The following is a 27885-nucleotide window of genomic DNA, read 5'->3' as shown; positions in this document are numbered from 1 at the left end:
TAACGTGATCCCATTTGGACAATCTTTAAATTATCAAGGTCCACTCGTACGTATAGTTTCTTTAATAAACGCCGAATTTTTATTGTTTCAGCGTAACGCACGCTTCAACCTTGTTGTTTTATGTACAAATCAATGTACATACCTAGAGCGAATTGAATTACACTTTTAAAAATTATTATTATAGGACGTTGCTAGCTCAATCAAGTGAGCCCAGCAACTACGTAATGAATTCCCCTAATTGTTAATTAAACATAGATATATGTGGGACCCGTTACTACCCTATACCCGTTGCATAGATGACCTTCAAGTATTCTGCTCAAAGATACTCATATTTATTGGGCATCGTTTGCAATATCTTGATGTCTACGCTGATTTTGGTTTTACTGTGTGCTAATTAAGTTTCATGAGACTGTCGTTTAATTATTGATTGATGTCAGTTGATACGGCTTTGTTAAAGTTTATTTGAATTAAATTGAAAAAATGAGTATGTTCTGTTCTTTTCCTATGGTTGAGACTTTCACTGGAGGATGAAAACGTGTTTACGCTTAAAGTCAAACCTAGATAACTTGTGTATGTTTAAAGTTACCAAACGAATGCGGTCTCATAATTAATTAGAGGAAATTTATGATTGTCCAACTCTCAGTTATCAAATCTCTTCAAACTTGTCGTGAAGAAAATTTATTTGAGGCTAGTACAAAAGGATAGTAAATGACATTTTGAAACCGTATTATAATAACAAAATGCTTCTTGGCTGCACGATCAACTACTAAGCCAAATTGAGGGGTCTACTACAAGATTTTTTTATTATTATTTTATTATATTAATACGTTATTTTTTTAGTTATTTAACATGTGGACTAAGGGGGAGGGGAACTATTTAGTGGTCAGCAAGAGTAGGGTGCGAAATAACATCAGCTTTGTCGGTATCGACGGCCAACAGAAATTCCTTTCAGGACTCGATATTTATAGATTGGTGAACTTTGGCCTAATTAGTAGCGCTAAGGGCCTACGAACAGCCGAAAGATGAGCAGTTGGAACGATACTATGCTACTGGGTAAGTAAACGGCGAAAACAGCAAAAAGATAACAGTCCGGAAGGCTAAAGATGTTTAAAACTTCAAGTTTAGTTATTGTTATCAAGTATGACTGGATAGTCCAAACACGCTGCAACTGCAAAATTGCCGCTAGGAGTTAAAGGATAAAAAAAAACAAGAGTAAAAAACAGCTCTAAGCGGCTCCGATAACAAGTTTTTCTAACAAAAATTTGGGGTAGCCGGTAGCGTAAGGTACTTGGTTGGAACAAGCAAAAAGATTGTCATCTGAATATGCGATCACACATCGTGCGAAGACCTGGATTTGATTGTTACTAGATTGACGCTCAACGGAAGGGAACTTGTGATCAACAATAGAAGGCTATCGTGCAATAAATTTAATTTAAGTGATCTATAAAGCTGTACCATAGTTGTTAGTTTTTCATGAACAGCGGTGTATAAACATGATTGGCCAGCCACGTCTTGGTGGCACGATATACATCGAGCTTGCAAATCCGAAGCAATTCTATAAGGTTTCAATTTGTCCTTATCCCGTTAGTGTTAACGTGAAATAAATTGATTTTTATCCTTTATTTGTTTGATTACTCGTCCTAAATGATTTTATTATGACGTCTGTCCAAAGCTTGGTAAATCTGCGACAAATGAATAAGTACATAAGGCATATTAGACGAGTTAGCTTAGAGATACATTGGTTAGATACCCGGATAGTGCTAGCCTCGCAGAGTCCGTAGACCCAACTTTATGGCAACATCTTAAATGTTCTGGTTATGTTGAAAGCCGCGCCAGGCAAATAACAATAGTCGACTTTGGTTTACTTAGTGTTACGTTATTAGTTATCAGTTTAAAGTGCAAGTGCATAAAGGACTGCGAAATAATTTTATCGAAATCTTCTTACCCTAAATAGATAAACATAGGCGCAACAAAGGCCAGTAAGATTTTATGCTTAGAGTCTTATTGTCATCAAGTCTTAATATTCTGCCAAAAACATTACAAGTCAGTGAAATTCGGTTCTGGCCTAAATGAACTGATATATAACTAATATAGCTTACATACAATAATATTTGAGATATATCGGATGAATTGTAGTTTATGAAATTACTTAGAATTTCGGCAAAGCGCGCGCTGTTTTATTTATGCACATTAGCATTTATTATGTTCGTTATACCAAAGCCGCCCTTCTTCTTTAACAGACTTCCGTAATACCTGCTTAGCGCTTTAACGCGTTGGAAGTAATCTATTTAGGCCTTGTACCTAAATAAATTGCCTATAGTTTCTTTAGGCAGAAGGTTCATGCGCTCTTCGATGAGTATGACCGCTGAATCAGTATCAATGGAAAATCAAGGCAACCTTATAACAGAACTGATTTGATTTTTCATTAGAGTAGTTTTAAGGTCTACACCTAATGTTTTCTAGAGGTTTATTCTGACGCTCAAAAGGTCACGTAACGTGCTACCGTTTCTAAAACAGTGCATCGAATGACTCGGGGAGAAGGAAGGGGTGGCTGTTCGCGGTGAAAAAGATGTGCTTACTCTAGTATCGATATTAAGTAGGAAGCCCGCGAAAATGTGTCCATCGTTTCCTATGAGACATGTTCTGCGCTTTTGTTTCTACATGCAGCAGCAGTAGCAAACGAGATCACCCGTTGAACGTTGAACAGGACAGCGTTTATTTAGTGTGTATAAACTGCAATTGAGCTTCTTTGCCGTGCCACGTTTGTTTTGGGCACCATACTACTGGATCATTCTGCTACGATAGCAGTAACTTTCGATTTGTCGTTCATTTAGTGCTCGTGATTTGGGTGCTGTTTCATGCGGTCTTTGCATCGCGATTCACAACTTTTCTCTCCCAAGCTCGCTTCAGCAAACATTATCATTAGGTAACCTCTGCTTGCGGTATTTAACGTGGTGAGTAGTTCAGGGGTAAAACAATCAACTAATACTAGCATGGAATCGACGAAGCATCAAACACAGACCGATTTTTCTGCGCTACTTCTTTTTTTTCCAATACTCTCTTTTATACCTCTCCGCTTTGCCACTGTCGTCGGCGGCTGACGTCAATGTGTTATGTACACATGTGAAAAAAACATTCTGGACAAACAACGTGAACGCCAGCAGAACGGACGAAGCCAACGACGCTCCTGCTGCACGTACCGGCGATGACTCGTTTCCGTCTGGTAGAAGTGCTTCACTTAGCGCCTCAGCCACTACAGGCCATTCCATCTCCTGCCATCTTATCCGGCTCGTCCGTTTGTCAGTGCGAACGTCGCTTGCTGCAGTTCCCCATCGAACGGCTTCTCTAACTCACGGTCTGCTCGCCAGCGGCAGCAACGACCCAGTGACGAGAGACAGGCGGCAAGTGCCGAAGGCAAAGGCTCCAAAATCAGAAGCCGCGGCGACTGCATGCACTATTTTGTAGTTCTACGAATCGTCGCGCTGCTAGCGACACTGGTTGAGTCGTCGCCACAGGCGCGTTGTTCCGTTGTTGTGGCAACCGACCCAACGTATCGAAGTAGCACCAGCAACGACAACAGAAATAACAACAGAAGCGTCAGTTACTATTAACGTGCCAATGGCGTTGTAACCACTACAGAAACGATACCGATGAGTCTCTGTGAGACTATTTGAATGTGGATATAAGCACAAACTCAGCTAGGAACACTTAGGAGAGTACATTTACGCCGCCAAAGTTTTCGCTGGCGAGCGACTACGACAACAATGTAATGGACGGAGCGTAAAAAGCAAATGGCTGCGGTGCTCGTCTCAGAGCTACATCGTCGGTGTTCATAGCTACGAAGCTGGAAAATGTTTTAGTCGATATTATAAAGGTAATTGAATTAACGGGTGCAAGGCGCGTAGAAGAATGACTTGATAATTAACGAAGTGTGAATATTGACTGGTAGTGTGGGCGCCGAGCATGACTTCGTGAGTCGTGCACGAATGAAAAATTGCAGTTAGCGGTACCGTGAATAGTTTTCTGGGTTTAAGTTTTCCTGAGGCGGTAGGTACTGGTGCTGATTGAATCACTCTCGGTTACATTTGTGCGAAGATGAAGTCGGCCGCACCCCGGATAGCACGCTCTATGAGGCTCGCATATATGTTCCTGTTTATTGTTTCAGGTAAGAAAAGAGAGAACTTTCCTGTTGTTTGGTCAAGCGCTTAAAAAGTTATTACGTCTGTACAGTTGCTTGTGCAATAGACAGTGCATACGCAAACCGAACTTGTTAGATATAGATTTCTCATCTCAGCTTTTAGTCGGGTATGATGGTACCGCGAGTTACCCGAATGAGCCAGGTGATTACTAGTTTGTCGCAAAAGTCGTAGAAATAATAGCTATGAGTGACTTAAGATCGTACATTAAGCAACCGTTACCGTTGAGAGCAAATGTTTGATGACTGTATTACATGTAATGTAAACATTTTTTTTCTGCATAAATACCTGAATGTGTTTTTTAGGTTAGAGAAGAAAACATGTTTACAAGCTGGCCGGGTAACGTCGGCATCGTCTTTTGACGTACGCCTCAGTGATAAACCAACCGGTTTGCACACAACTACGAGGAGAGCACAACTTTGTTAACATACAAAAGCGCCTCATGCGTAAATTAATCTTGTTTGCGAATGAGGCCATTCAGGCACGTGCCTATTGAACAGATTGGATCGCACGAGGCCAACAGCTTCTGCTTCTGGTTTACATGATTGGGTTTCCAAGGATAGATTGCCTTTCTAATTAAATATCTTCTTCACAGTCTTGAAAGATGACTTCACAGATGCTTCAAGTCTTTTAGCCTATTACCCAAAATTTCACTGTTTGTAGAGCAGTCTGATTTTTTGAACATTTTCCTTATTTGTCATAAGTGCAAATCTAAGCTTTCGATCCGTAATCAAACCTAATAGATAAGGTATAATTAACGAATTGATACATAACGGTTCATCTTGTCAGCGGATTCATGTCTCAAAGGAAATACCGCCATCCTTTGGCAAGTGCGAATTGTCTCATCTGAAAGGAACTCATCTTATTTCGTTTACAGAACCTTTATAAGGAAAATTTATAAGATAGGTTTACGTTTATGCGACGCATTTTAATCTAAAAGACACTAGACACTCTGAAACTTACTATGAAAAGTATAATTTTCCTACGATTATTTAGAGAGTAATTGTGGTTTTTGATTAGTTTGGTTTTCGTTTTTTGATAGTCGTGGTGTCGCTTTGTATATTTACAAAATGCAATCTCGCCTTTGGACTTGAAAAATTTGCAAATTCAGTGTAAAAATTGCACCGGACATGTGTGATGCGTACGAGAGGGACTTGAAGGGCGAGAACGCTATCCAAAAGCGACTTGTATTTTTGATACACCCTTCGTCGAGCACACCTCTGCCGTAAGCCATTTATGAAAAAGGATAATCTTCAGATGAAGTCCTCACCGCACGCTAAACAAGTCGCAATTTGTTTTGCATCCACGACGAATCAATGCTGATATATTACTTCGCTTTTATTCAACAAGCCACAGTTAAAGTCCGCACTAGATTTTGGATTTCTGGTAATACAACGACGACGACGACTACGCTATGAAAGAGGTTTTTAACAGTGCAGTACACTTGAGCATCGGTAAATGAGAAATTACGAGCAACCCAATAACTCATGTCCGAGGGTATCAGAAAGGAGCTCTTTGGGAAAAGAAGCCAAACTAATAGAGTTGGGATGAAGACCATCTGGGTGGCTGTCAACAGGTGAAAGTAACGTACAGCCATGGCGTATTTAATATTTTTAACTATTTGCCATTAACTGTTTGGCCTATTTGCTGGTGATTATGTCTCTTTTCGTGTTCTATGTGGCGACATTGTATTCATTTTTCAATTTATTTTAATAATACCAGTATTGCTGAACTCGGAGGGGCACACGCAATCCGACAGAAATTTTACTGGCTGCCACTAATACCTGTGCCGATCGTTTTTCTTGTGCAGAGTCGGTGTTTCGGAAATCGAAGGAATACATTGTACTTCTGTGGAAAATTAGATTTCTAATCTGACTTTTTCAGATATCTCTCTATTGAACTGGTATTAGGGTGACCTTAAAACTACCGTATTATGTCTGTCGTGTTAGATTGTGCGTCCCCGTCCATGCTGCATTGATAAATTATTTCCAACGTTCGTACGTCGTTGTGTATTCTCGCTATAGAAGAAATCGCGTTGTAGCATTGGTATTCTAGGTAAATTTTCATCATAAATCAGTCCGTTACTCAAATTAAATAAAAACGAGTATATTTATAGACCGAAATAGATACCAGGAAAGGCAGCCCTAAGTACTGAACAGCTCGGACAATACAATGTAGGATATTTTGGATGTTGGCTTCCGACAGGGATGTCATCGACAATTCATGTCGGGAACACCGATCGGTGACAACGGTCACCTTTTAGGTCTAAGGATACTAGTGAACTAGCCAATTTTTAGCCGGAAGCAGCATACTTAATAACTGACGGTGCTTATGTTGCTGTGACGGTTCCCATCGCTTTAAAAATATTCGTCTTAAGTCGTAATGCGAACTGGACCTTAAGGGCATTTACTAGATTAGAATACCGTGTTTTCGGAACTTACATAATGATCTAAATTATCTACTTAGAAGTTCAGTCGTTCTAGTTTGTAGGGCCTGATTTTCTTCTGAATATTAAAAAATATCGTTGGCTTTCTAGATTTATGTATGTAGTGTTCGATTAGGCTAGTTATATTTTTATTAGAAAACACTGTCTCTTTTATTAGTAGGACATTTTTTACTATTTTAATTTAAGCAATTTTAGTGAATAATAAAATAGTTCGTCCTGAGTTGAACCGTTTTCCTCGTTTCCTAGAAATGCTCAGCAGCATATGTTCGCCTTTGAGCGCTTCGATTAAAGCTTCGATTTTATATTAGACTACAACAGGATAACAGGCTGTCTTAAACTAGGTGATAGCTTTGTCTTCGCATTTACAACCGCATCGAGGTGTTTCTTCTGATCTATGCGACGCGAACTTCGCAGGCGTCGGATAGCAGACGTTCGTTCTAGCGATCGTAAATAGCCTTTGAAACCCTCTAGTTATGACCTTCAACAAATGTCTTCGCTGTTCCCAGATATCGACATAGGTCCCTTGACACCAATAGCAGTGATCGTAAGGGGCCCGTTAGTTCGAGCGTCCACCAATAGTACGTAATATGTGATAGAACATCGCAGCGACAACAAAATAAACCCTGTGACTATAGAGTAACAATTGCTATTTATTAGTTAGCATCGTAGCTTCCCGTGCTAGTCCATGCAGGTACGACCTACCGCTTGTCGCTTGTAATGTAGAGAGAGTATGTAAAGGTCGCGCAGCTAATTATTCATCTCGACTGAATATGGAGATAAGATAAAAAAGCATGTTTAAAGTACAGCTGATCTGAGACTATTAACCGGCTCAAAACGCCTACATGGGACGCTGTACGGAGACAGTCCCACCTTCGTTTTAGCGATCGAATACTATATATAGTCACTATAAGTCCATAGTGTGACCTGCTGAACTGGCGCCGGCTGCTGCCGGCGCATATATAATTACCTGATGTCGCCATTGAATACGCACACGAATAAGAGTATTGCTTAGCACACAAAACGACCGCACGATGTGCATGCGCGATTATGAAGGTACCGCAACTGACTGTTGTTAGGCTCAGGTGCCGCCGATAGCAACACCAACTATTACTGCTACTTCTGCAACAGTACCAATATCGACATGGGCTCACCGCAGAATTGGGCTGGAGTTTTTGAGCAAGAGTTCCCACAAAGCTTTGGAGAGGGCTTTTCTATGTGGATAGTGAGAGTTTCACGCAGACGATCATCCGTACGTGGGGATTGATTGCCAGTGTAAAAGGGCTCTTGGAAATTGGCTATCAGATATTGGCTCTTATTCGGAAACTAAACGAAATACAGGTGCTACGATTGTTTTGCAAACCAAATTAGAATCGACTGCATTTTTTAACGGTCTGACTTAACAAAACCGTACGTATGGCTTCGAGTATTTTCATACTTATTGTCAGATAAAAGATTACGCTTGCCTTAGTTGACTAAGCAGGATTTAAGCCGGAGCTTAGATCCGAGTCTACCATAATGCAGATCTGACATCTCTCAAGGACATACGTACAGAAGCCTGCGAATAGAAAATCCCCTGTAGCATAGAGAACAGCGTCTAAGCAATGCGGAAACCCAAAGGGCCGTCAATTGAAGCTCAAAATTCTGAGTCTGGATATGGAAATAGATACATCTCGTAATGGCGGCATGATAATGACGAGACTCAACGCTACTGATGTGTACAATCATTGGTTTTGTTTTCAGTGGCACACGCCGCTCTCCTAGGTAACATTACCTGGTGTTCCGTAAGCGATGCCGAACAACTGAAATGCACAGAATTTGCTGAAGCGGTGAGAACTTCGCGCCAATTTAGCGTTGATATGTACTGCGTCCAGGCTCCATCAAAAGATCAGTGTATGAACTTCCTTGACAACCAGAAGGTCGACGTTGTTGAGCTCGATCCCGGCGAAATGTACCAGGGTGGCGGACATCATTCTGTAATCCCGATACTTAGTGAACTTTATGGACCAGGTAAACTGAACGAATACCGTAGGCTCAACTTTCGCAATCATCATTAATCGAGCTAATTTTTCCAGATTGGTTGTAATAGAAGTTTTTGTGTCACGTTCAAAGCACTTCCGAGACATGATGCCATCTATTACTATATTAAGCCACAGAACGGGCTAGAAGAGCCCGTATGTATGAGTAAAACATACGTGCTTGAAGTTGTTCTGACCATTTCATCTTAGAGTGTAGGATACATATTTCCAAATTCGACTATTAGGGTTCTTGTGTTTTTATGATCGTTAAACGCCGCGATATAGATAAATGCCTATGCCTTGCTCTGTTTGTGTTTTAAATTATTTTAGACTCACTTCTGAGCAGCCCATAAAAGCGCCAGTTTTTCATCGTTTTGTCGAAACATATTATTAACTTCAATACGACTAATTATTTTGATAAAGTATATTTTGTGCGTTCTTTCTTCCTTAGGGCACGCTTATAGGGATATTAAATATTAATTATATTCAATCTTCTATAGAAAAGATATTGTATATGTGATAATTCGGTTGTTCATTGTGTGTGCGTTTTGTTTCCGCTCCTTAGAGGAAGAGCCGGGATTCTATTCGGTAGCTGCAATCCATCAATTTGCTAATATTTCGGATCTACTTCATTTGCGAGGTCGCAGAGCATGTTTCTCGTCAGTGGGAGACATGGCCGGATGGGTGGTGCCAATGGCACATCTAATTGAAAATCGTGTCCTTGAGGTAAGCAGTAACGAAATAAGCATATTACTCCACCATCACTTTTCCAAATCGATAAGAGTTTTAACATTTCTTTCAGCTTTTGTAAAAGACAAGTTCATAATTCGTCTCTGTGTAGAAGCTACACTCCGGTAATAAGTTTATTGTGTTTATCATGTAGTTTCAATTGGCTTTAATTACCCTTGTGCATTATTAATTTAAAATATTCGCTCTCGCTTCAGGTTCTAGACTGCAACAATCTCGTCAAAAGTGCCTCGTACTTTTTCGGGGCAAGTTGTGCACCCAACTCCCTTCTGGACAAGCATAACCCGACGGGTAAGTGACCCATATTGTTATGAGCTAGACAGGCAAAGACGTGAATCCGCCTGGTCTTCGATATGTTTTAAACAGACAAAAAAAAGTGCATATTTACCGTTCTCGTTTTGGCAAAACAAATCGGTAATGATTCTTTCCGTTTAGAAGATGTGATTTAGTTCTCGATACCTCTGTTGTCTGTGACTCGAAGCACATGATCTTCTCTGCAGTTATGGTGCAGTTAGATAAAAATATGTAATATATGGCTTTAGCTGATGACGCTTTACGTAATAATTCCGACGGATCAATAGTCGCAAACAATTTGACGGAGGTTATTCCCCTCTAATTATTAAACAGCGATGATTTGACACATTTATTAGTATATCCAAGATCTTGGATTAACTTAGTACTGAACAAACACGTTCTGAAGCGAAAAAGGACAACCAATATTTTTTTATTTTATATCATAAGAAATAATACGTTCCAGTACCAACACGCTCACACTGAGCGAAGTAACAACTCTTGACACGCGACAGACACACACCTTAAATGAGTATTCCATTATTATATATAGCAAAAGATGATGTAGGATTTTTTATCAAGGGTGATTTCTATGATTGTTATAAATCTCAGTTCAACAGGAACCATCGGGACGTTCTGGTTGAATTTATTCAGAAACGAGCTTCTGAATGTTGCCGACTCAAACTCCCTATAGTCAGCTTTTCATTCGATAGTCGTTAGAAGGGCCAGTTTCGCCGGTGTACACAAAAAAAAAATGCCACAAATTGGAAAGGACCTAATGTGCCTGCGCGGATAAAATGGACGCTTTCTAACAGCCCCCTTCGTCTCTTTTTCCTTAAGCTGCTTCTTGGTTTTTTGCACAGATCTGTAAGTAATGATAGGCCGTTCGCTCCGGTAGCGGCAGTCACCTTCTGCCACTTCAAGCGTCGTCGACTGAGTGAACTCGCATTGTCAAAATGTGACCTTTTTTTTGTCGTTGTCTTTGTTTGTTTTTTCTGATCACTGTTTACATAACCTATTAATACGTTCCCGTGTGTTTCGAGAAAAATGTTCATACATAGAGCATCCTTAGAGGTGGAAAAAGAAATCGCTTTGCTAAGCCCTAACGAAGCCTTGGCGAACAGTAAGATTCTATACTATCGTCAAATCGATACAACTTTTCCAAACTTCAGTTACGTTAAAAGAGGGAGCTACTGCCGAGAATAGTTGAGCTGCTAATCGAAACCTGTACTACTTGACCGCTCGCTGGTTTAACTTAGCAACTCCTAATGGTAGTAGTAGTAGCAGTGAGACTATTCCGTGATACAGGAAACTATGCTGTTTAGAAGAAAGGTTCAAATAGCTAAGCCTTAATGATTCGTGTGGTACGATTGTTAAATAGGCGACAACCCGCAGAAAATGTGTGAGATCTGTGCGGGTCGGGGCGGAGACCGATGTTCAGGGAATGACCCGTATGCTAATTACGATGGAGCTTTTCGCTGTCTTGAAAAAGACGGTGAAATTGCTTTCCTTAAACACACGACGATTCATGAGGCTACCCTTGACAATCCTGCACTGAAATCAAGGCAAGTACCTGTTTTACACGTAAATAAGCGTGACACTTGTATTAGGAAGGGCAATCTGCGTCGGATTGAGTGGGTTGTCAAGGCCGTCAATGATCAGAATGACGAACTAGATGCTATAGACGGAAAACAGGCACGCACGTGCTGTTTCAGTCTAATGTGACTATTTAGCATTCGGGTATTTGCTTTCGCTAATGGCACGGAACAGCTGAGTCTGTTACTTTGTCTCAGGGCTTCGCATTTAGAATACGTCCTGCTGCTATAATCTGACGAGGGCTCTGTTCGCGTTTAGGCATTGGAATTTAGTGAGCAAGTTAACCCTATTAAAAGAACGACTGCTTTGTTATCGCATGATGTAAACACAATCATTTGTAAGAACGAGTTTTTTCGAGCGCAGTAACTATGATAAACTGCACTCGAACGTCTTACTAACATAGACTTATTTAGCGAAAAACAACAAATAGGTAATCGGCGCTCAGATATAGGTGTGTACAATGCACCACATAAAAATCGTGTATTTGTCTATTTTTTGCTTGGTCTTTGCCTTTAGGTATCGCTTGCTCTGTCCTGATGGCCGCGTAGAGATGATAGATCGTCACGACAACTGCAACTGGGGCTTTGTCCAGCCGAATGTTATCGCTACGACGTCCGAGACGTCGAGTGATCGGCGAAAAATTATACAGGATTTTATGATCGTAAGCAGCTATCAAGAGACTAGTATTCGTTTCAACTTCTTACATTACTTTAGCTTATATGTAGCACGGAGGAAAAGTGGAAAGCTGTGTTTTTTAGCGTAAAATATTGCCAATCATTCAGTTACGTAGGATCTCGTTAGCTAAATGTTTAGGATGGTTAAAAAGAGTCTCAGGCCGACGGGATTTACCGCTGCACATAGACAGAAAGCATGAGAGTATGAGAAAAAAAAAGCACCCTTCAACGATTATTTTTGCGCTCTGTTTCAATAGTAAAGCAGTTGTACATAATGACAGGTTTTGCAATTCGAAATATGTACTTTACTTTATGAAAAAGCATTGCATGCTCTCAGCGGCTAAGTTTAACTAAAAAGTAAGTTAATTTGTCTTTGACCGATACAATTCCAGCAAGCTTTGCGGTTGTTCGGGAAACCTTTGCCGAACGCCTTTAACTCGCAGTCAGGTTTCAACCCTGGTGATTTCAACGGTAATCCGAATAGAGACTCCAGCTTCGACAGTATTACTTCGTATACAAATACAGAAAACCAGCTCAACAACAACCTTTACCAATCGATAAATTCGTACGTATAAAATCTAGTGAGATAGAATGTCTTGTACCTTTCGCCTGCTCTAATAATAACGTTGACTTTTCAAGTGGATTTTAGGACACAATGGTATCGTTTGTCTAAAGTAGAACGTAATTAAATATAGCTACCAGTAATGTTTATATATATAATAGTATAATAAAAAAAAAAAACACATTAGGAAATGATATTGCTCTTACAAACATCAGTTGAAAAAAACTTGCCTCATAGATCGAATAGCTAACGGCAATAAATCCCGTGTTTCTTTTTAAGCTTACGGAATCGCCAAATTCGGCGAGCGCCACACCACCGGTATACACTGTTCAATGTTTTAATATATATAGCAAATATCATTCTATACGTTAGGTATAAAGACATCATTTTGTAGTCATTGCAATTTGCAAGTAAAGGTTCAACTCCCCAATGAGATCTGACCTGATTGTAGAGACAGAAACGCGAGCGTCGCGCATGGTTGGCAACGACGTGAGAGTCATTAGGGAAATAATGGTCAGTTGGAAGGTTTCTGCAATAGCAGGTCCAGTGGCAACCCGTGAACCTACGTTTTTGGATTGTGACCTTACGTCCTACCTTAGTAGACAAATGTTTGTAGTTGAGCCCATTCGACTACTTTGTTCTGATGTTGCTTCCAGACCTATTTTGACCAAAACTTTATCTGTTTTGTACTTTTAATAAGTTGAATAGAGAAAAAGATATTTATATGTTGTGCTCTGCTGCTTCTATGTAGCGCTAAAACGCTGTGATATATATATATATATATATATATATATATATATATATTGAAGTCATCTAAAAAAACCGCATCACGTTATGCATGGATTTTGTTAACTTTAGTATCGGGCAGCTATTATTTCAATCCTGTTAACGATTAGTATTCAATTTTACCTTGACGATCCTCAAATGAAAGAAAACCGAGACAACAAAATGAAAACAACTTTATGAGAGTACACATTAAGCAAGGATTTTCCTTTTTGAGCTTTTCTTCGTCCGAATGGTTGTTGATGACTGTTGTTATAGTCCACGCCAATGTCAAGATACGCAAGCATGCCTATGAATTATGTCACGTTAGTTTACATGACCCTACCAGAGTGATGTGCTCATTTGGTCTGTGTTTATAACTTGATTCCAACACTCACATCGTACATTCTATATTTGTTGTTTTTCTATTCAACTGGTACCGTACGATGGCCTGTTTCCCATCTGGTTGAAAATTTACAATCGTCCTGCCAATATCAAACTGTTACTCCTTATTGTTTCCCTGTCATGAGTAGATCTGAATTCCGACCTCCCTGGGAGTCACGCCTGCCAAAAACACAGTTTAATCTGTTCCGGAAGTATGGGAACGGATCGAATCTACTACTGCAGGATCGTACGACTCGTTTTATACGTCTCGATGGTCAGAGGCAGACCTACGCAGGCTTTTTAGGCGCTCACATCGAGGTGTTCCAGCAGCTGGGGAAATGTCCCGTACCATCCGCCGGATTTTGTGTCGTGTCTTCTCAGGAGTACGACAAATGCCAACGGATGCGAGTGAGTAGGCTCAATAAAAACTGCAGTGAAAGTCGCGGATGCTTTCTCCTAAAGAGAGAAACGGTGTCAACTGTGCGCGGAACATTAGCTATATGTACACTATAGATATGTTCGAAGATGATTTGTAGCGAAACCCTGGAAAGCTAAAGGCAGTGTTGGTGCTCAGGATTTAGGCCAGTTGATAATAAAAGCTACGGCCGCTAATGATGTCTTTGAAAGCTGTAACCATTTTCATTCGAAGCAATCTTAAGTGAATTAATAGCGAAATTATAGTATCTCGTCGTACAGATCCGTGTATTAATTTTTTGCGTTTAGACCTTATTGCAAGCAACCTAATCTTCTAGTACAGTCAACTATTATTTGATCTCGAGGTGAACCTTGCAGATAGATTCTTGAGGTCAGGCTGAGAGCAATAATAATTAGGGCGTCGTTGCACAAAATAGGCAACTGGAAAATTTTTCTTAGCTATTAAGTATTACTTGACCAACAACTACTCTGCGTTATAAAAAAAAAAGGAAAAAGCAAATGCAAATGTGAAATTATGGTACATAACCAGCCGAACACGTGTTTAAATGCTACGATTTTGACATCTCACAAAAAAGAAACTTATTCCAAGCAGACTTCAGCGTATCCAAAGTATTTAATTATATTAATCATTATGTCACTCGCTTTGGGTTTGTTCAATGACCCCCAATAACTATCCAAGTTCGACTATTTGATTTCTGCTGAAAATCGGTTGCAAAATCTAAACATTATGGGCTTCGATGAGCCTTTATCATTTTGTATGTTTTATATGTAAAACCAGATTTTGTCGCCAGTCTCGGCCTGTACTCATTGATCTTCCTATGGTAGAGTAAGTGTAGTTTATGAAATCTACAACAAAGTCTATTTGTAACGTCCATGTTGGACAATATGAGCGTTGAAACAAACTTTTTATAGACCTTGGATTACTGCAATAGATAGGTCGATAAATTTATCAATCCTTGTATGCTATGTGATGACATTGTTTTTATTATGCATTCATTTTATAAGTGTACGCATAATTCGATAGATTGTTTTATACATTGTGTACATTTCTACGTAACTCAATCAGTTTCTATCTGTCGTGCTGATTATTAACCCGTTTCTAGTCGGCTTTCAAGGCGCAGAACCTTAAGCCGGACATCCACTGTGTCCTGGCACCTACCCAACTCGTCTGTATGCACATGATACATCAGGTAGGTACCATTGAGCTTCTTTGATTTGTGCAAGGACACCCATACTAGTCATTATTGTATACGAGAATGTTTTTGTCCTATATTTCTCTATGGACTTTTTTTTGCAGACACGCAGTTCAAGGCGTATATTGGTGTACATGTTACGGCCTTTCCCCATGCATTTACTATTCTTTGTTTGCAGCGAACAACAAAAAAATTACGATCACGCTTATTTTTGTTTATCTCATGGCACTTTGTTCGTTCGAAATGACACACCGTAAAAAAGCACTTATGTAAAAATAATAAGAGAATGCGTTGACGCTCTTGACGCGTTAGAGCTACCAGCCCCTATTTACGAAAACTTCCTAAACCCAATTAATAATTATGAGGGCTGTGTTTTTGCTTAAAAAAATAATAGGGTAATGCTGATTTGGCCATGTTCGAAGCCGGAGACATCTATCGTGCTGGTTCTCGTTTTGGTCTCGTGCCTATCCTTGCTGAACAGTATAACCTAGATGAGCCTTATTATTACGCTGTTGGCGTTGCTCAGCAGAAGGACAAAGACACAGATCTGCTTTACCTTAAAGGTAAGAAAGAATCGCATTACGATGTGTGATGATGATGATGTGTGAGTAAAGCTTTTGTCTAAGTAATAACGCGTATTCAAATCTCGTCGTATACGGGTAATCGCTTTGTGAACATGGCTTTACTGGCGAGTCCTTGATAGAGTGACCTGAACATAGTTTTATTGGTTAATATAAAATGACGAGCTTATTCTCCGTGCACCTTATGGCTCTGTTGTTGTTAACGGCAGGCCGTCTGGCGGTCACATGTGAATTCTGAAGCATATTAAATGATAAAGCTGATAATAAACAAATAAATATATACAATACGTTAGGAGAACAGACATCCAGGACTTCTGTTCTCGGTATTATTATCGAATGGTTCCGCTTATATTGTTCTCAATGTTGTAATTGTCTGACTCTGCGTCTTGATTGAATTAGTTGGCTTCTTTGGAATGAACCAGGATTGCGTTTGATCTAAGACTACCAGTTTTTATTTACTGATACTTTCTAAGCGTTTCTAGTTATTAACCTTTGCCTGTGTTGTTTGTGCAATATAAACGTCCAATGGTGTTCGTACCGTTATGACCATCGGCTGTCGTCAATCGCTGTTCTCCCGCCTACGTCTATTATAACAAAGGTAAACGAGTCTGTAGTGGGGGAATGTTTACTGCAGTTGGTTACGTGATCCCGTTGGCGTTCTTGCTTACCAACGACCGCATGAGGTCTTACGGCTGCGACTCCGCCCGGGCAATGTCTGAGTTCTTCGCTAAAGGATGCGTACCAGGCGCGCTTAACAAGGTATGGGTCTCGCTGTGCGAACGTTGGGATTATGAAGGGATTGCCTGTGTGTACAAGGAGTAATCGTATACAGCATCGAGGTAGAAGGTCAGAACTATCAGAAAATCTGATACTGCTATAGACAGACACAAAGGCCTTTGCGTGATTTGTTTTATATGTGGCAACCACCTCTAAGAAGGCTTTCAGTGATATTTGTATCTCTGTTAGGATGTAAGTCTCTGCTGATAGAAAAACGCTGTGGAGAATTAGGCCTGTCAAACGAAGTCTATTTCTGTTGAAAGTAGAAGCACGTCTTTGTTACCTCTGTCAGCTTGAGTCAAGTTAAAAAAACATTTGCTTCGATAATTATCGCAGCAATAGTTGAGAATTTGTAGAATATTTTTACAGACTATAAACATTGGATTTTCAAAAAAAAAGAACTACATTTTTTAATGCGTATTGAGCTTGTCTAAGGGAAAAGATTAAGAATTTCTGAAAAATATTTCTGCGTCCACGTTGTTTACTTCTTCGTGTCTCATATATATATATATATATATATTTACGTAAAATTTCCCAGATCAAATTCACCTTTATATCAAGCAATTTGGACCTGCAATAGTGACATAGTTGACGCCGTGGCTTTGAATACCTGCTACATGATAATTATAACATGGTAGAGGAATACGTTCGCTAGGGAAGTGAAATAATGGAAAGTTTACAAAATTACTAATATAGCTAGACTAAATAACTGAAACGGGGTAATGAGCTGACACACCAAATGGACGGAACGGCTTACGTGAGTTACGGGCAGAATACGTGAGTTTGTCCATCGATCTTGCTGTTCATGAAAAAGCAACATGCAGTCTATTTTCAAGTAACGAACTGCCTACAAATAATGGAACTATATTTGTTTTGTGCATTTGTTGATATCTTCATTTTTACATGTGTATTACAGCCGCAAGCTAATCCGGATAGAATACTCTTTTATAGAATCCCGTGTCTAAATTGAATCTCGAGACAAACAACATCGTATGAAACTGTACCTCGAAACGCGTATCATACAAGCATAATATATCAATCATACTCTTTGCGAAGATTTCGTATTTCCTCTGCTTTTATTTCTGTAGGAGTTTGCCGCGCCGCATTCAAATGAGTACAAAAGCTATCGTAACCTATGTGATCTTTGCCATGGCGAGAGTCGAAACTATTGTAGCCGTGACGCGTCTGAACAATTCTATGGACACTCCGGGGCATTCCGCTGCCTGGTCGAGGGCGGTGGGGAGATCGCTTTCGTAAAGCATACAACCATCTTTGAGAATACTGCCGGACGCAATCCATTGCCCTGGGCTAGAAACGTGGCTCCGGAGGACTTTGAGTTGCTATGCCGGGACGGAAGTCGTCAAACATTCGACAAGTACAAAGAGTGAGTAGCATTTTTGTAGACACACTTCAGTCTAACTAGTTACTATCTATAGATAGTCACTTACCAAATGGCCAATAGTCCAGACGCAAGTGAAATCATCGGTGCGCGGATAAACTCGGAAAAATGAATCAAGTGTTGCGCAGGCAAACTTTTGAGTTCATGACGTTTGATGAATCTAGCATATTCGAGGAACCTGTGCCCTGACAATTAACATATTACCTACTAACGTTGTTGTTATTCAACATAGTACTTTAAAGAGAAAGATCGTTTAGATCAACGTCGAGCAGTGCGTATACTAATGTGTCCTGTATACTGCTACCGGGCCTGCTCATTAAACGTGCCGTCCGCCAGTGTGACACCTTTACTAACTCTAACGTAAAGCACAATTTATCGTTGAAAATGCTTTTAGTAAGGTGCTTTTGATTCTAATTGGCCGTACGGCCAGCAGTGGTCATTCATGTGATCAGTTCAAGTCTTTCATGAACGAGTGGCTTTGTTCTGACTACGGCTTTCATCAATAGAAAAGGCGTTATCATTCTATGAGTTGGGTGACACGAAAATGGATACCTTCGGATTTCTGTCCAGAGTACAGTCGGCCTGAGACGTGACCGAAACGCGTACCGTGTCAGAACCTGGCGCAGAATCACCTATAAGGCTACGAAAAGGAGGCAAAACAAACAACACCGCCACCATGGGCGCATCACGCGATGCCGTTGGCTATTGTTTTTTTGAATCGTCGTCTCGCTTTTCCCGTATGCAAACATCCATTAGAGGTCGAAAATGTATGGCTTACTAAACGTGCCGCTTGTGAAACACCAGCGCGCTGAACCCGCCATGGCGACGTGCATTGTCATGATCTATTACGTTTAGCTGACAACGATTTTTTCTGTCTGAGGATTGCAAAAAGAAAAAACTGAAACATCATATATAAGTAGCGTTCACACAAACTGTGTAGCATGTGGGATCATTTCTATTGTAGTTTATTTATCTGGTCCAATAATAACGTAATGGATAGTATTAAGTAAATCGCCAAATGAAGCTTAAATTTATACAAGAAGAAATAGCTGAGTTTTCATGTTAAGCTTTACAAATCCAATATTCAACAGATTAAAAATGAGTAGGTTTAAAAGCATTTGTACGCGGATCCATTTTGAAATACTGCTCTGATACAGTAGCGAGATAGCCTATGCATGACAAGGACGGTAGTGCGCGTCTGTTGTTTACAATGCAAACATCATCCAACATGTCACTGCTAATAGAAAAAAAAAAAAAAAAGACACGTCAATATCGCCAAAGCCTAAGATCATGAGTTTTCTGTAATTATTTTTTATAGTGATACACCTGCTTTGCTATGCTTCAAGTGTACGCATTAAATACTTTCAGCTGTAACCTCGGAAAAGTCGCTGCCAACGCTATGATGACGTCCAAACACAAACTCACTCAGGAGATCGAAGCCTATATCGCGCTGTTCGTTTACGCACAACAACATTACGGGTCGAAATATAGTGAAGAATTTACTTTCAAGATGTTCGTCTCGGAGTACAATCATCGTGACCTTATATTCCAGGTAGAACTTTCATGAATCATATCCTTGTCAGATTCCCTTGAATCCGATACAAACGCTGTAGACCTATCAGTATACCTAAATGTTGTATTGTTTTCCAGTTTGGTTTATATGTAGAGCTCGTAAACAAGCTATTACCGTTAAATACTGCGAGTAAGAAATCGTGCTTATACTAAGCTTTTGTCCTTGTTTGTTAATAATACCCCGGGCACGACAGTGATATTTATGATATATTAATCATATTTTCAAAAACCTCTTCCGTTTTTGTCATAGGACTCAACACAACAGCTTCTCCCGATAGTTGAGCAAAAGCGCAACTACAGAAGATATCTTGGCCTTGACTTCCTTAGCGCCATTCGAGTTGTCGATTGCAACGTTATAATTAACGGGGCTTTCCCGCTTTACAAGGGAACTTCGGCCTACTTGATCACGGCGCTGTTGATCCTCGTACAATTGTTACTGCTCACAGTGGGACGGATAGCATAATTACACCGTCCATCTATAGGCGCCTCTATAGGAAAACTACGCAGAAGGACAATCACCTCTCCATTTCAATATAACGTTGCTACCAGTGCTGTAGAAATACACACCCATCGTAACGTGTACGTGTAAAGTTATACAGTAAGTTGAGAGCATTTGCTTAGCTGATCTTTCATAGGGATGAAATGGAAAGAATTAAAGAAAGGAAAATTGTTTGTGTGAATGTACCGCTATGAAGAGTGTATAAAAAAACGTGATTGATTAACACTTTCATCGGGTAATCTAACGTCTAATGCTACTGTATTTATTGGAAAGGCAAATGCAGAACTCTACGCATGTTCCCCATCAGCAGACAAATCAACTCAGCCAGAACCATGAGTTTTTCTAGAACACGTTCTCTCTATATCGCTGTGATCTTTTTGAGAGCAACCGTAACACTGCACGAAACCGTAGCGGCGTTTGAAACTGTTTTTCTAGTACAGACGCGCCGCTCGATACCGAATACGGAACACGCTTAGAATGAAAAGTCTGAACAAAACGATATACCGCCATACTTTTTTGATTGCCATTAATTTTTAGTATTTTTGTAGAACGCAGTTGCACGTACATTGTTTCTTTAACGCGCAAGCGTAAGATGTAGACGTAACTGTCAAATACGTAAGCACCGGTCCTGCAAGGTGAACTTGGTTAACTTTAAGTAGAAAAATGGTTAACTTGTTCATCAGCTCTGTGCTTACAGTGAGCCAGTAAACACCGTATAAAATATCATCGTCCTATTTTTAAATCGGAACTAAGTTAATGACGCATCCATTGTGGAAAGGAGCAAACGCGGATTTTTTCGCAATCGTCGATGTTTTTTGTGCTTGATTTTTCATTCTATTTGTTTAGTTGCTATTCGTTCGAAACGACGATTGGAAATTTTCCAACTGTCGGGCTGAACTAGAGAACACAGAATATACATTTGCGGGGACTCGCAAGAGCGGCAAAGCTATAACAAAGAACGTTTTGCAATTAATTATCCTACTACATTAGAGTCTAGCGATAATCCCTGTTTTTTTTTTTTTTTCTTTCTTGCTGCGTCTCTTACATAAGAAAAGGATAATACATGAATGTTATTATCTTATCATAAGCGTTATGTCCAGCACTGTCGCGCTTGAGAACTTTGGCCTCAGTCTAAGCTAAGAAAAACATTACGAGACTCTGTTATATAATTATTATCACTGGAAAAAGATTCAAGGTAAATTGTGTTTCATCCATGTGTTTATTTTATGAAAAATATTTTTTTAGAAATGTTATTATGATACCGTGTTGATGAGATTGCTATGACACTACAAATATTTTTCAAATGTAAAAACTAACCTTCGACGTACCACTGTTTCATTAGAATCAGGTAGTAATATCTGGAATCATCTCAACGTAGCGATACTAGGTGACACTGAAAGAGCAGATGGATTAGTGCGGATGGTGAGAAATGATTGAAGATCATTTAGAAGATAAACTCTGGCAAAGCTAAAATAATTCGGTACGATTTTTTTAAATTTAGGTATTGATACATAATCGGATCTTAAATGTAAATAAACGAACTCTTCGTCCGTCGTACCAAGTCAGTTGCCTTATGATACGTTTTTCATCCTATAATACGCTACCGTAGTTAATAATTATTGAATTTCATATTAGTACGGTATAATAAATATTCATTTGATGTTTAGAGGACGTTCAGCAATATTATTAGTAATAGTAATAGCAGCTAGAAAAAACTTGCAGACATCATGAAACGAGCGACAATTCCAATAAACCTAAAATCAGAGCACTTTTAGCCAATTGGACACATGCAAAAAAGAAACTCAACTGTCCGTGGTGTCGATACATGTAGGAGCAACGAAACGTTGGTGCTCACCTTGGTAGCTCTTGTAGAAGCAACGCGATACTTTTCAGAAGTTGCGCGTTATAGAAGTTTGTAGATAACTCTTGAGAACTTATAACAAGCGAAAACCATTGAATTCAGCTATTCTTTTTTAATTGTCGAAACAAACAATAAAGGATATCAACTAGGCTCGGCAGGGATCTACCTGTGTAGATTGATTACAATGTCAAAATCACCTAAGTGATATACGAGCTTGATTTTCGATTAAAATATATAGTATGCCTAACTGTATAAAAAAGTTAGTCTAAATAAAAATTTCTAAGGATTACCCGCTAGCCTTTAAGCTTACGTTAGGTCGTTATTACAGTTAGGTTAAGCATAACTTCTTTGAGCAAAAACACAATGCTATTTCAAAGGAACAACCTCACATGCCATCACGGGACGTTATTACTGTTTAACGTTAAAGCGCCTGAAAGAGGTGCCGATCAAAAAATCCCTTATGTATGTATGTATATAGCACAAAGCAAAGGTAATTTGATCAAATATAGTTTTTATGTATATCCAGCGTTGTGATGTACTTCTGCTTAGACAAAGACGCCAACGACCGCATGAACGAACTCAAGTTCCTACTCCAGTCTAAATCAGAATCTAAAAGCCTCCAAGTTTAACCACACAGACACAGGTCACTGATCCTCGAGCCAGCGACAACACGGCGGACTCTCGCCGGCGGCTTAAGGATGAGATGATATACTTTCGCAATCTTGACATCTTTGAACGGCAAATATTTTTTTTAAGAATATAGAGTGCCGTCCGAAATGTCTTTTTGCTAAATAAACTTGGGGCGATATAGCAACGGTGGTTTCTTGGTCTCTCCATAAAAATATATGATTTATTTGTAAGATCTGAAATCTTCTCCATTCCTAAATATTCTCGGTGGTCACGAATTATTGTACAGCTTGGTATTCTGTGGTTATGATCTTTGCAGCGAATGCACATTTGTTTTGAAATGTTTACGGTGAGTTACGTGCATAGTCAAGGTCTCGGTACAGAAGGTATGCATAGTTATTTCAGCTACCGAATCGCTAAAATTGTAGCTAACGGATGCCAAACCTCAAGGGGTGCTCATATTGCGCAGAGTCAGTGGAACCTGCTTTCTCGTTTGTGGCTCTACCTACGCTTTCAGAAAACCTAGGTGTCGAAGTTAAATTAACCGAAATGCGTCGCATCTGTTCGATTGGCCAAAGGTCCAAATCATCACAGAGAAAGCCTGTAAGCGTAAAAAGGATCCTGTGGTCAGGCACAACAGCGAAACGAAGCCGCCTACTACGTGCCCCTAGTTTACCAATTCAGAAAGCTAAGCAAGTGATCATATGGTATGTAGAGTTTTACCGCCATACTTTGTCCAGCCGGACTTTTTCGCTGTCTTCGAGGCCAATTTTATTAACGCACTAAATTGTTAGTGTAACGCCTAGGGTTCGCCATATTGACTCTCGTTGTGAACAAGGACACACAAAAATGTGCCCTTATCAAGGACTTAGTACACCGTATAGTAGTGTGAGTCTGAAATATTTTCAGGCATATTGAATGTGTACTATACATGTTCTGTGACAAACATTTTCGGAGCTATTTTATTTCTTAAAAAAGATTGTATTGGAAATCTGATAAAATCTACAGCAAGATCATTGAAAGGTATAACATTACATTGAAGCTAAAATTTATTTATCCATTAACCTACGGTTGATCTTTATTCTAGCGAGATGTTACGAAAACGAACTTTTACGGCGGAACCTATTTGCATTCCTTTTTTGGCCACCCTCAGCAGCTGTTTGGGTAAAAGATAATAAAGATAATTATATTTGGCAACGGTGATTTTCGCCTTGGCCTTTTAGCGTCTCATTTCGCTGTGCTTTGCGGGATTAATTCTAGCACAATTTAGATAATTACGTAATTACAGTCAAGACATGGCATCTCTGTGGGACGAAGAGCCTTTTAAAGCAATTGTTGCAACGAGATAGATGTTGATTGTTTTGTCAGTTTGCCGCGAAAGATCGCTACCAGCTGATTCATTTGATTATTTTCAGACTCTGTTGTTCAAACGCTGACTCGCTGAGCCCCTTAAACTATTCTCCTGTATGTTAACACGTCGACAACTTTTCAGTGTGTAAGTGGTATTTGGTTGCAAGACAGAAATTCTGGGGCAACCTTACGGCCCATATCCCATCTAATCTGCATCGATGACAATATAGCTAGTATGCTGTTTACGGCGCAGCCGGGTATGTGGATTGTCTGTTAGTTTATAACTTCCTTTACATATGTAATTTTACGTGTTTCGTAGATAGATGTTCGATTAGTTTTGATCATCTTTACAATTGATGCCCACATTAATATAAGTTGCACATTGATGAAAAACATGGTACTAGTACGGGGCGTTCAGAATCTGTGCACACGTATTTGGCTTCGCACCCCTCAATCAGATCGTTTCGACGGATTTGTACTTGGTTAATTAAGCGAGGATGGTCTGAACTAGCCGCCAAACCGTTAGGTTTAACTTGCTGCTTCGTTAAAGCCCTCTAACCAGTTGCAGCACTGGTTAATTTCACATTGTTTGCACCTCATGTAACTTTTCGGTATCGTGTAGATAAACTAACTTGAGGCTCGAATATCTGCGGCCGCGTCTGCACAATGCTTACGCATTTACAATTAGTGACGTGTTCAGTGGCCCCTCAAGTAGGATCCAGAAGGCTGAAAATAATTTGCACGGTAAATAAGCCTTGTTTTTCTATTTAACAAGGATGTCTGGTCAACTTAACCACCATGAAATGTTCTAGGGCCAAAGTCTCGTCGAAGCTTGTGGAGAAAGGTCAAGGTCATCCTGTTAAAACAATTTCGTATCGCTGATAAGGATTCGAGGAGATAATGTGCGTCGAGGCATATGGCTATTGCGATAAGGAAAAGCGTCGATTATTACCGCTCCTAATTTGAGCCGTCACAACCTGATCATTTGCATCAAATGTTTCATTGCGAAATTTTGGGTTTGTATCTCCGATCGCAATCAGGCATTGTATTTCAACTAAGAACCTTACTGCTTATTTATATGGCTTACAGCTTGAGCTTTAACCCGACTACTGAACTGGGATAATTAACAGACGAAATGCAACACGGCTAGACAAGCCTCAGCTGTTGTAGGATGTGTCTCCTGCAGGTCGCCCAATTGAAAAGACGTCACCTATACTATAATCAAATTAGCATTGACTAAATAATGTTTTTTAGGCCATTATTTTTAGGCCTTCAGCATTACGCAAATATCTTATCACTAAGAAGGGTACGTTCTAACACGATATATAAAATGAATCGAAGCAAGCCTACTTTTTGTTCTGCTTGTAAAACCGCCGAACTCTTAAAGGCATTAATTGCTAAGGAGTAACAGATACATTTCTTATGATATAATACCTGTAATAGCAACACGCTGCAACAAAAGTATATGGCTGCTAAATCAGAGAGATATGTCTTTAACCGCCAGGCTATAACGTGAAATCTCTGAAGTTTGTAACCGTTTGTACGAAAACGACACGACCTCCACGCATTGTGAATTTCATGCGTATCACGTAATGAGCGTGTCGTCGATAGGCGGGGGCCCCTGGTGGGCCTTACGTTATCACGATTGGTACCTATTGTGAAAAACTAACGGCACTGCTGCGGCCATAGGGAGAAGATCCCAGAGAAAAGAATTACATTAGGAGTTGTCCTAAGGTGTTAAAGTCTTCTTTTTTTTTTCTGTCTGTTTTTGACCATTTGTGCTATATCAGTAATTAACAGCATCTTATTAGACCTGCATACGCGGACAATCAACCAAAAAGCTCAGCCAGTAAAATTGTGTTGTACTTTTTTTTATATGTAGTGATTCGACGGTCATTGTTTGTATATGTATAGCGTTAATAACGACTGTGCGAAGCATTTTTTTCGCCAGCTGAAGCTGCCAACAAACCCGACGGAATGACAATAATGAAAACGTCGGACGAAGATACCTTTAATCATAGAACGAACATCCTAAAATCTTAATTGCTCAGTATTGACAAGAGCAATGTTCGACAGAGTTTGGAGATGTTCTAACGGCAATTTTGATTTTTTCTTTAAAAAGAATTGCGCTTTACAACGTACAAAGCCCAAAGTATTTTCTGTGGGGATTCAGTTAGATCTTTTTACATAACATGTTTATTTTTTAGACACCAACAACTGTGGGGAAGCAAACAAAACCTCAAAACTTCTCTCCCTTTGCCTCTCTCTCTCTCTCTCAAATTTTTCAAACTCCCAATTCTTTCCCAAACTCAAACCGGATTGGTGTAATACTTAGTAAACGTGTTGTTAGTAGGCATCAATATAGAATCAACGAGCGTTTATAGTCTTTCAATCAGACGCCCATTTCCTTTTCGTATTTTCATTATATTCCATAATATAAAATAGATGGAGTAGTAGTATCAGCAGCTGGACTTCTCTATCTTCCAAAGTGACCGACTAGCCATTTCCGCCGCGTGTGATAACCTTGTTCAGCGCAATGTGAAAGTTAACATTAGTAACTTCATTCGAGTTGAATCTTACGTACTGCCAAGAACCTCAGGGTGGTCTTGGCTGGCCACGCAAATGATCATAGAAAGCGAACGACTGCCTTTATGCATTCTGCGGCCCGAGTTAATAAGTCTTATTAGTTCGACTTGCCGTGGACGTCATAGTGAAACGTCGTGTTTTTGTTGGTCCAAACAGTAATTATCTCGTTGCGAAAGGTGGCGGCAAATCTAAGGAGCATCGCTGTACAAAGGAATAATTTTATTTGATGTAAAAAATTACCGTCGTCATTTTATGTTAACTGGCAGTAGGGAAAAATGAAAGCATATGTAAGAACAACGTATGCGGTTGAACTGCAACCAGAGCTAGCAGCACAATCAAACTTGTAGCTCAGAGAGCACTGTTTAACTATCTTGCATAACTGGATGGGTTCTATGGATGCATAGAACATTAGTGTTTTTTTTTTTGATTTTTGAGCTATGTCGGTTAGTTATTTATTGGCCACCTTTTATCCGTATAAGGAAACTAAGAGAAATCTGAGGAAACTAAGAGACAATACGCGATTGATCAACTCAACACCAAAGCTGACGGTACGCTAAAACTGCTTAACGTTATATATATATATATATATATATATATATTTGTGTTTCAAAAGCTTTGATTAGTTCCTGTCAATTCAGTAAAACAGCTTTCTAGCAGGTGAGCCTTCGTAACCATTTAAGCCTGGCAAATGCATAGGGTAACGATGTGCTTTGGGCCAGTTTTTTTTTGCTGGTAATGGTTACCCTTTAATTGCATCAAACATGGTTCAATCTGTATTGGATCTCACTGTTCGTAACACATGCTTCATAAAGACAGCCAACACGTGCTCTACTTTGTTCAGAAGCTTTCTTGCACGAGCATTTTTGGGCACTAAACGATATAGTTTTCCTAAATTTAATATTCTCTCGTAATACTCAGACTTTAAAGAGGCACCAGTAGTGGCTTACGGAATAACTATAGTTTATAAATGTAAGCGTAAGGCCTCAATGCAGGGAATCTTACACTGCTTAACGAATATCTCTTTTTTAAAGCATACCCTGGGCCTTCACCAGATCAAGAAATCGACTAGTTTACCTCCTTGTTGATACTTCACTGCTTATCGAGGATCTTACATCTTGTTTTAGAACCCAGGCAAGGTAGGCGTTTTGGCAGGAAGGAGCAGGAAGTCGCCAAATTAGCCAGTGCGGAAGTGACACAAGACCATGACTGGTGGAAGCGAAGCAAACAAACCCTCGTGTAATCACTCATTTTGTAATCTACGCTTTCCACTATAAGTTATGTAGTTCCATCAACTGATCGAAAGGTGCGCTTGCAATAGATGCGGGGGAAACC

The 27885-nt window shown here is 39.7% G+C and overlaps 1 protein-coding gene across 5 annotated transcripts; it reads left to right on the top strand.

The window, feature by feature from the left end:
- Positions 1-2619: 2619 nt before the first annotated feature.
- On the top strand, positions 2620-21694 carry Tsf2 (transferrin 2). 5 transcript variants are annotated; one of them, XM_022808041.2, is made up of 15 exons: positions 2639-4165; positions 8383-8649; positions 9223-9383; positions 9602-9695; positions 11077-11260; positions 11808-11952; positions 12358-12530; positions 12807-12845; positions 13823-14081; positions 15212-15298; positions 15696-15864; positions 16481-16641; positions 17748-18043; positions 19427-19610; positions 19881-21694. In XM_022808041.2, exons 1-15 carry the CDS (start codon positions 4096-4098, stop codon positions 20091-20093), a joined length of 2502 nt encoding a protein of 833 aa, XP_022663776.1. In that variant the 5' UTR covers positions 2639-4095; the 3' UTR covers positions 20094-21694. The 5 variants fall into 5 exon arrangements, 4 of the variants coding, with proteins under 4 accessions (XP_022663776.1, XP_022663778.1, XP_086846466.1 ...); XM_086990340.1 differs by having other exon boundaries at positions 2641-3874; XR_015328560.1 differs by lacking the exon at positions 19881-21694 and having other exon boundaries at positions 2620-4165; positions 17716-18043; positions 19427-19567.
- Positions 21695-27885: the final 6191 nt, after the last annotated feature.

Source organism: Varroa destructor, unplaced genomic scaffold, assembly GCF_002443255.2.
Source record: "Varroa destructor unplaced genomic scaffold, Vdes_3.0 BEIS01000005.1, whole genome shotgun sequence".
In the NCBI taxonomy this organism is placed as follows: domain Eukaryota; kingdom Metazoa; phylum Arthropoda; class Arachnida; order Mesostigmata; family Varroidae; genus Varroa; species Varroa destructor.
This window is presented reverse-complemented; position numbering and strand designations above follow the sequence as displayed.

Bases quoted from the DNA above. Each gene is read 5' to 3' on its own strand.
- Tsf2 (XM_022808041.2), top strand. From the start codon at position 4,096: ATGAAGTCGGCCGCACCCCGGATAGCACGCTCTATGAGGCTCGCATAT. The intron at 9,696-11,076 runs GTAAGTGACCCA...ATTGTTAAATAG, and splicing joins GGACAAGCATAACCCGACGG to GCGACAACCCGCAGAAAATG. The intron at 12,846-13,822 runs GTATACACTGTT...TGTCATGAGTAG, and splicing joins CGGCGAGCGCCACACCACCG to ATCTGAATTCCGACCTCCCT.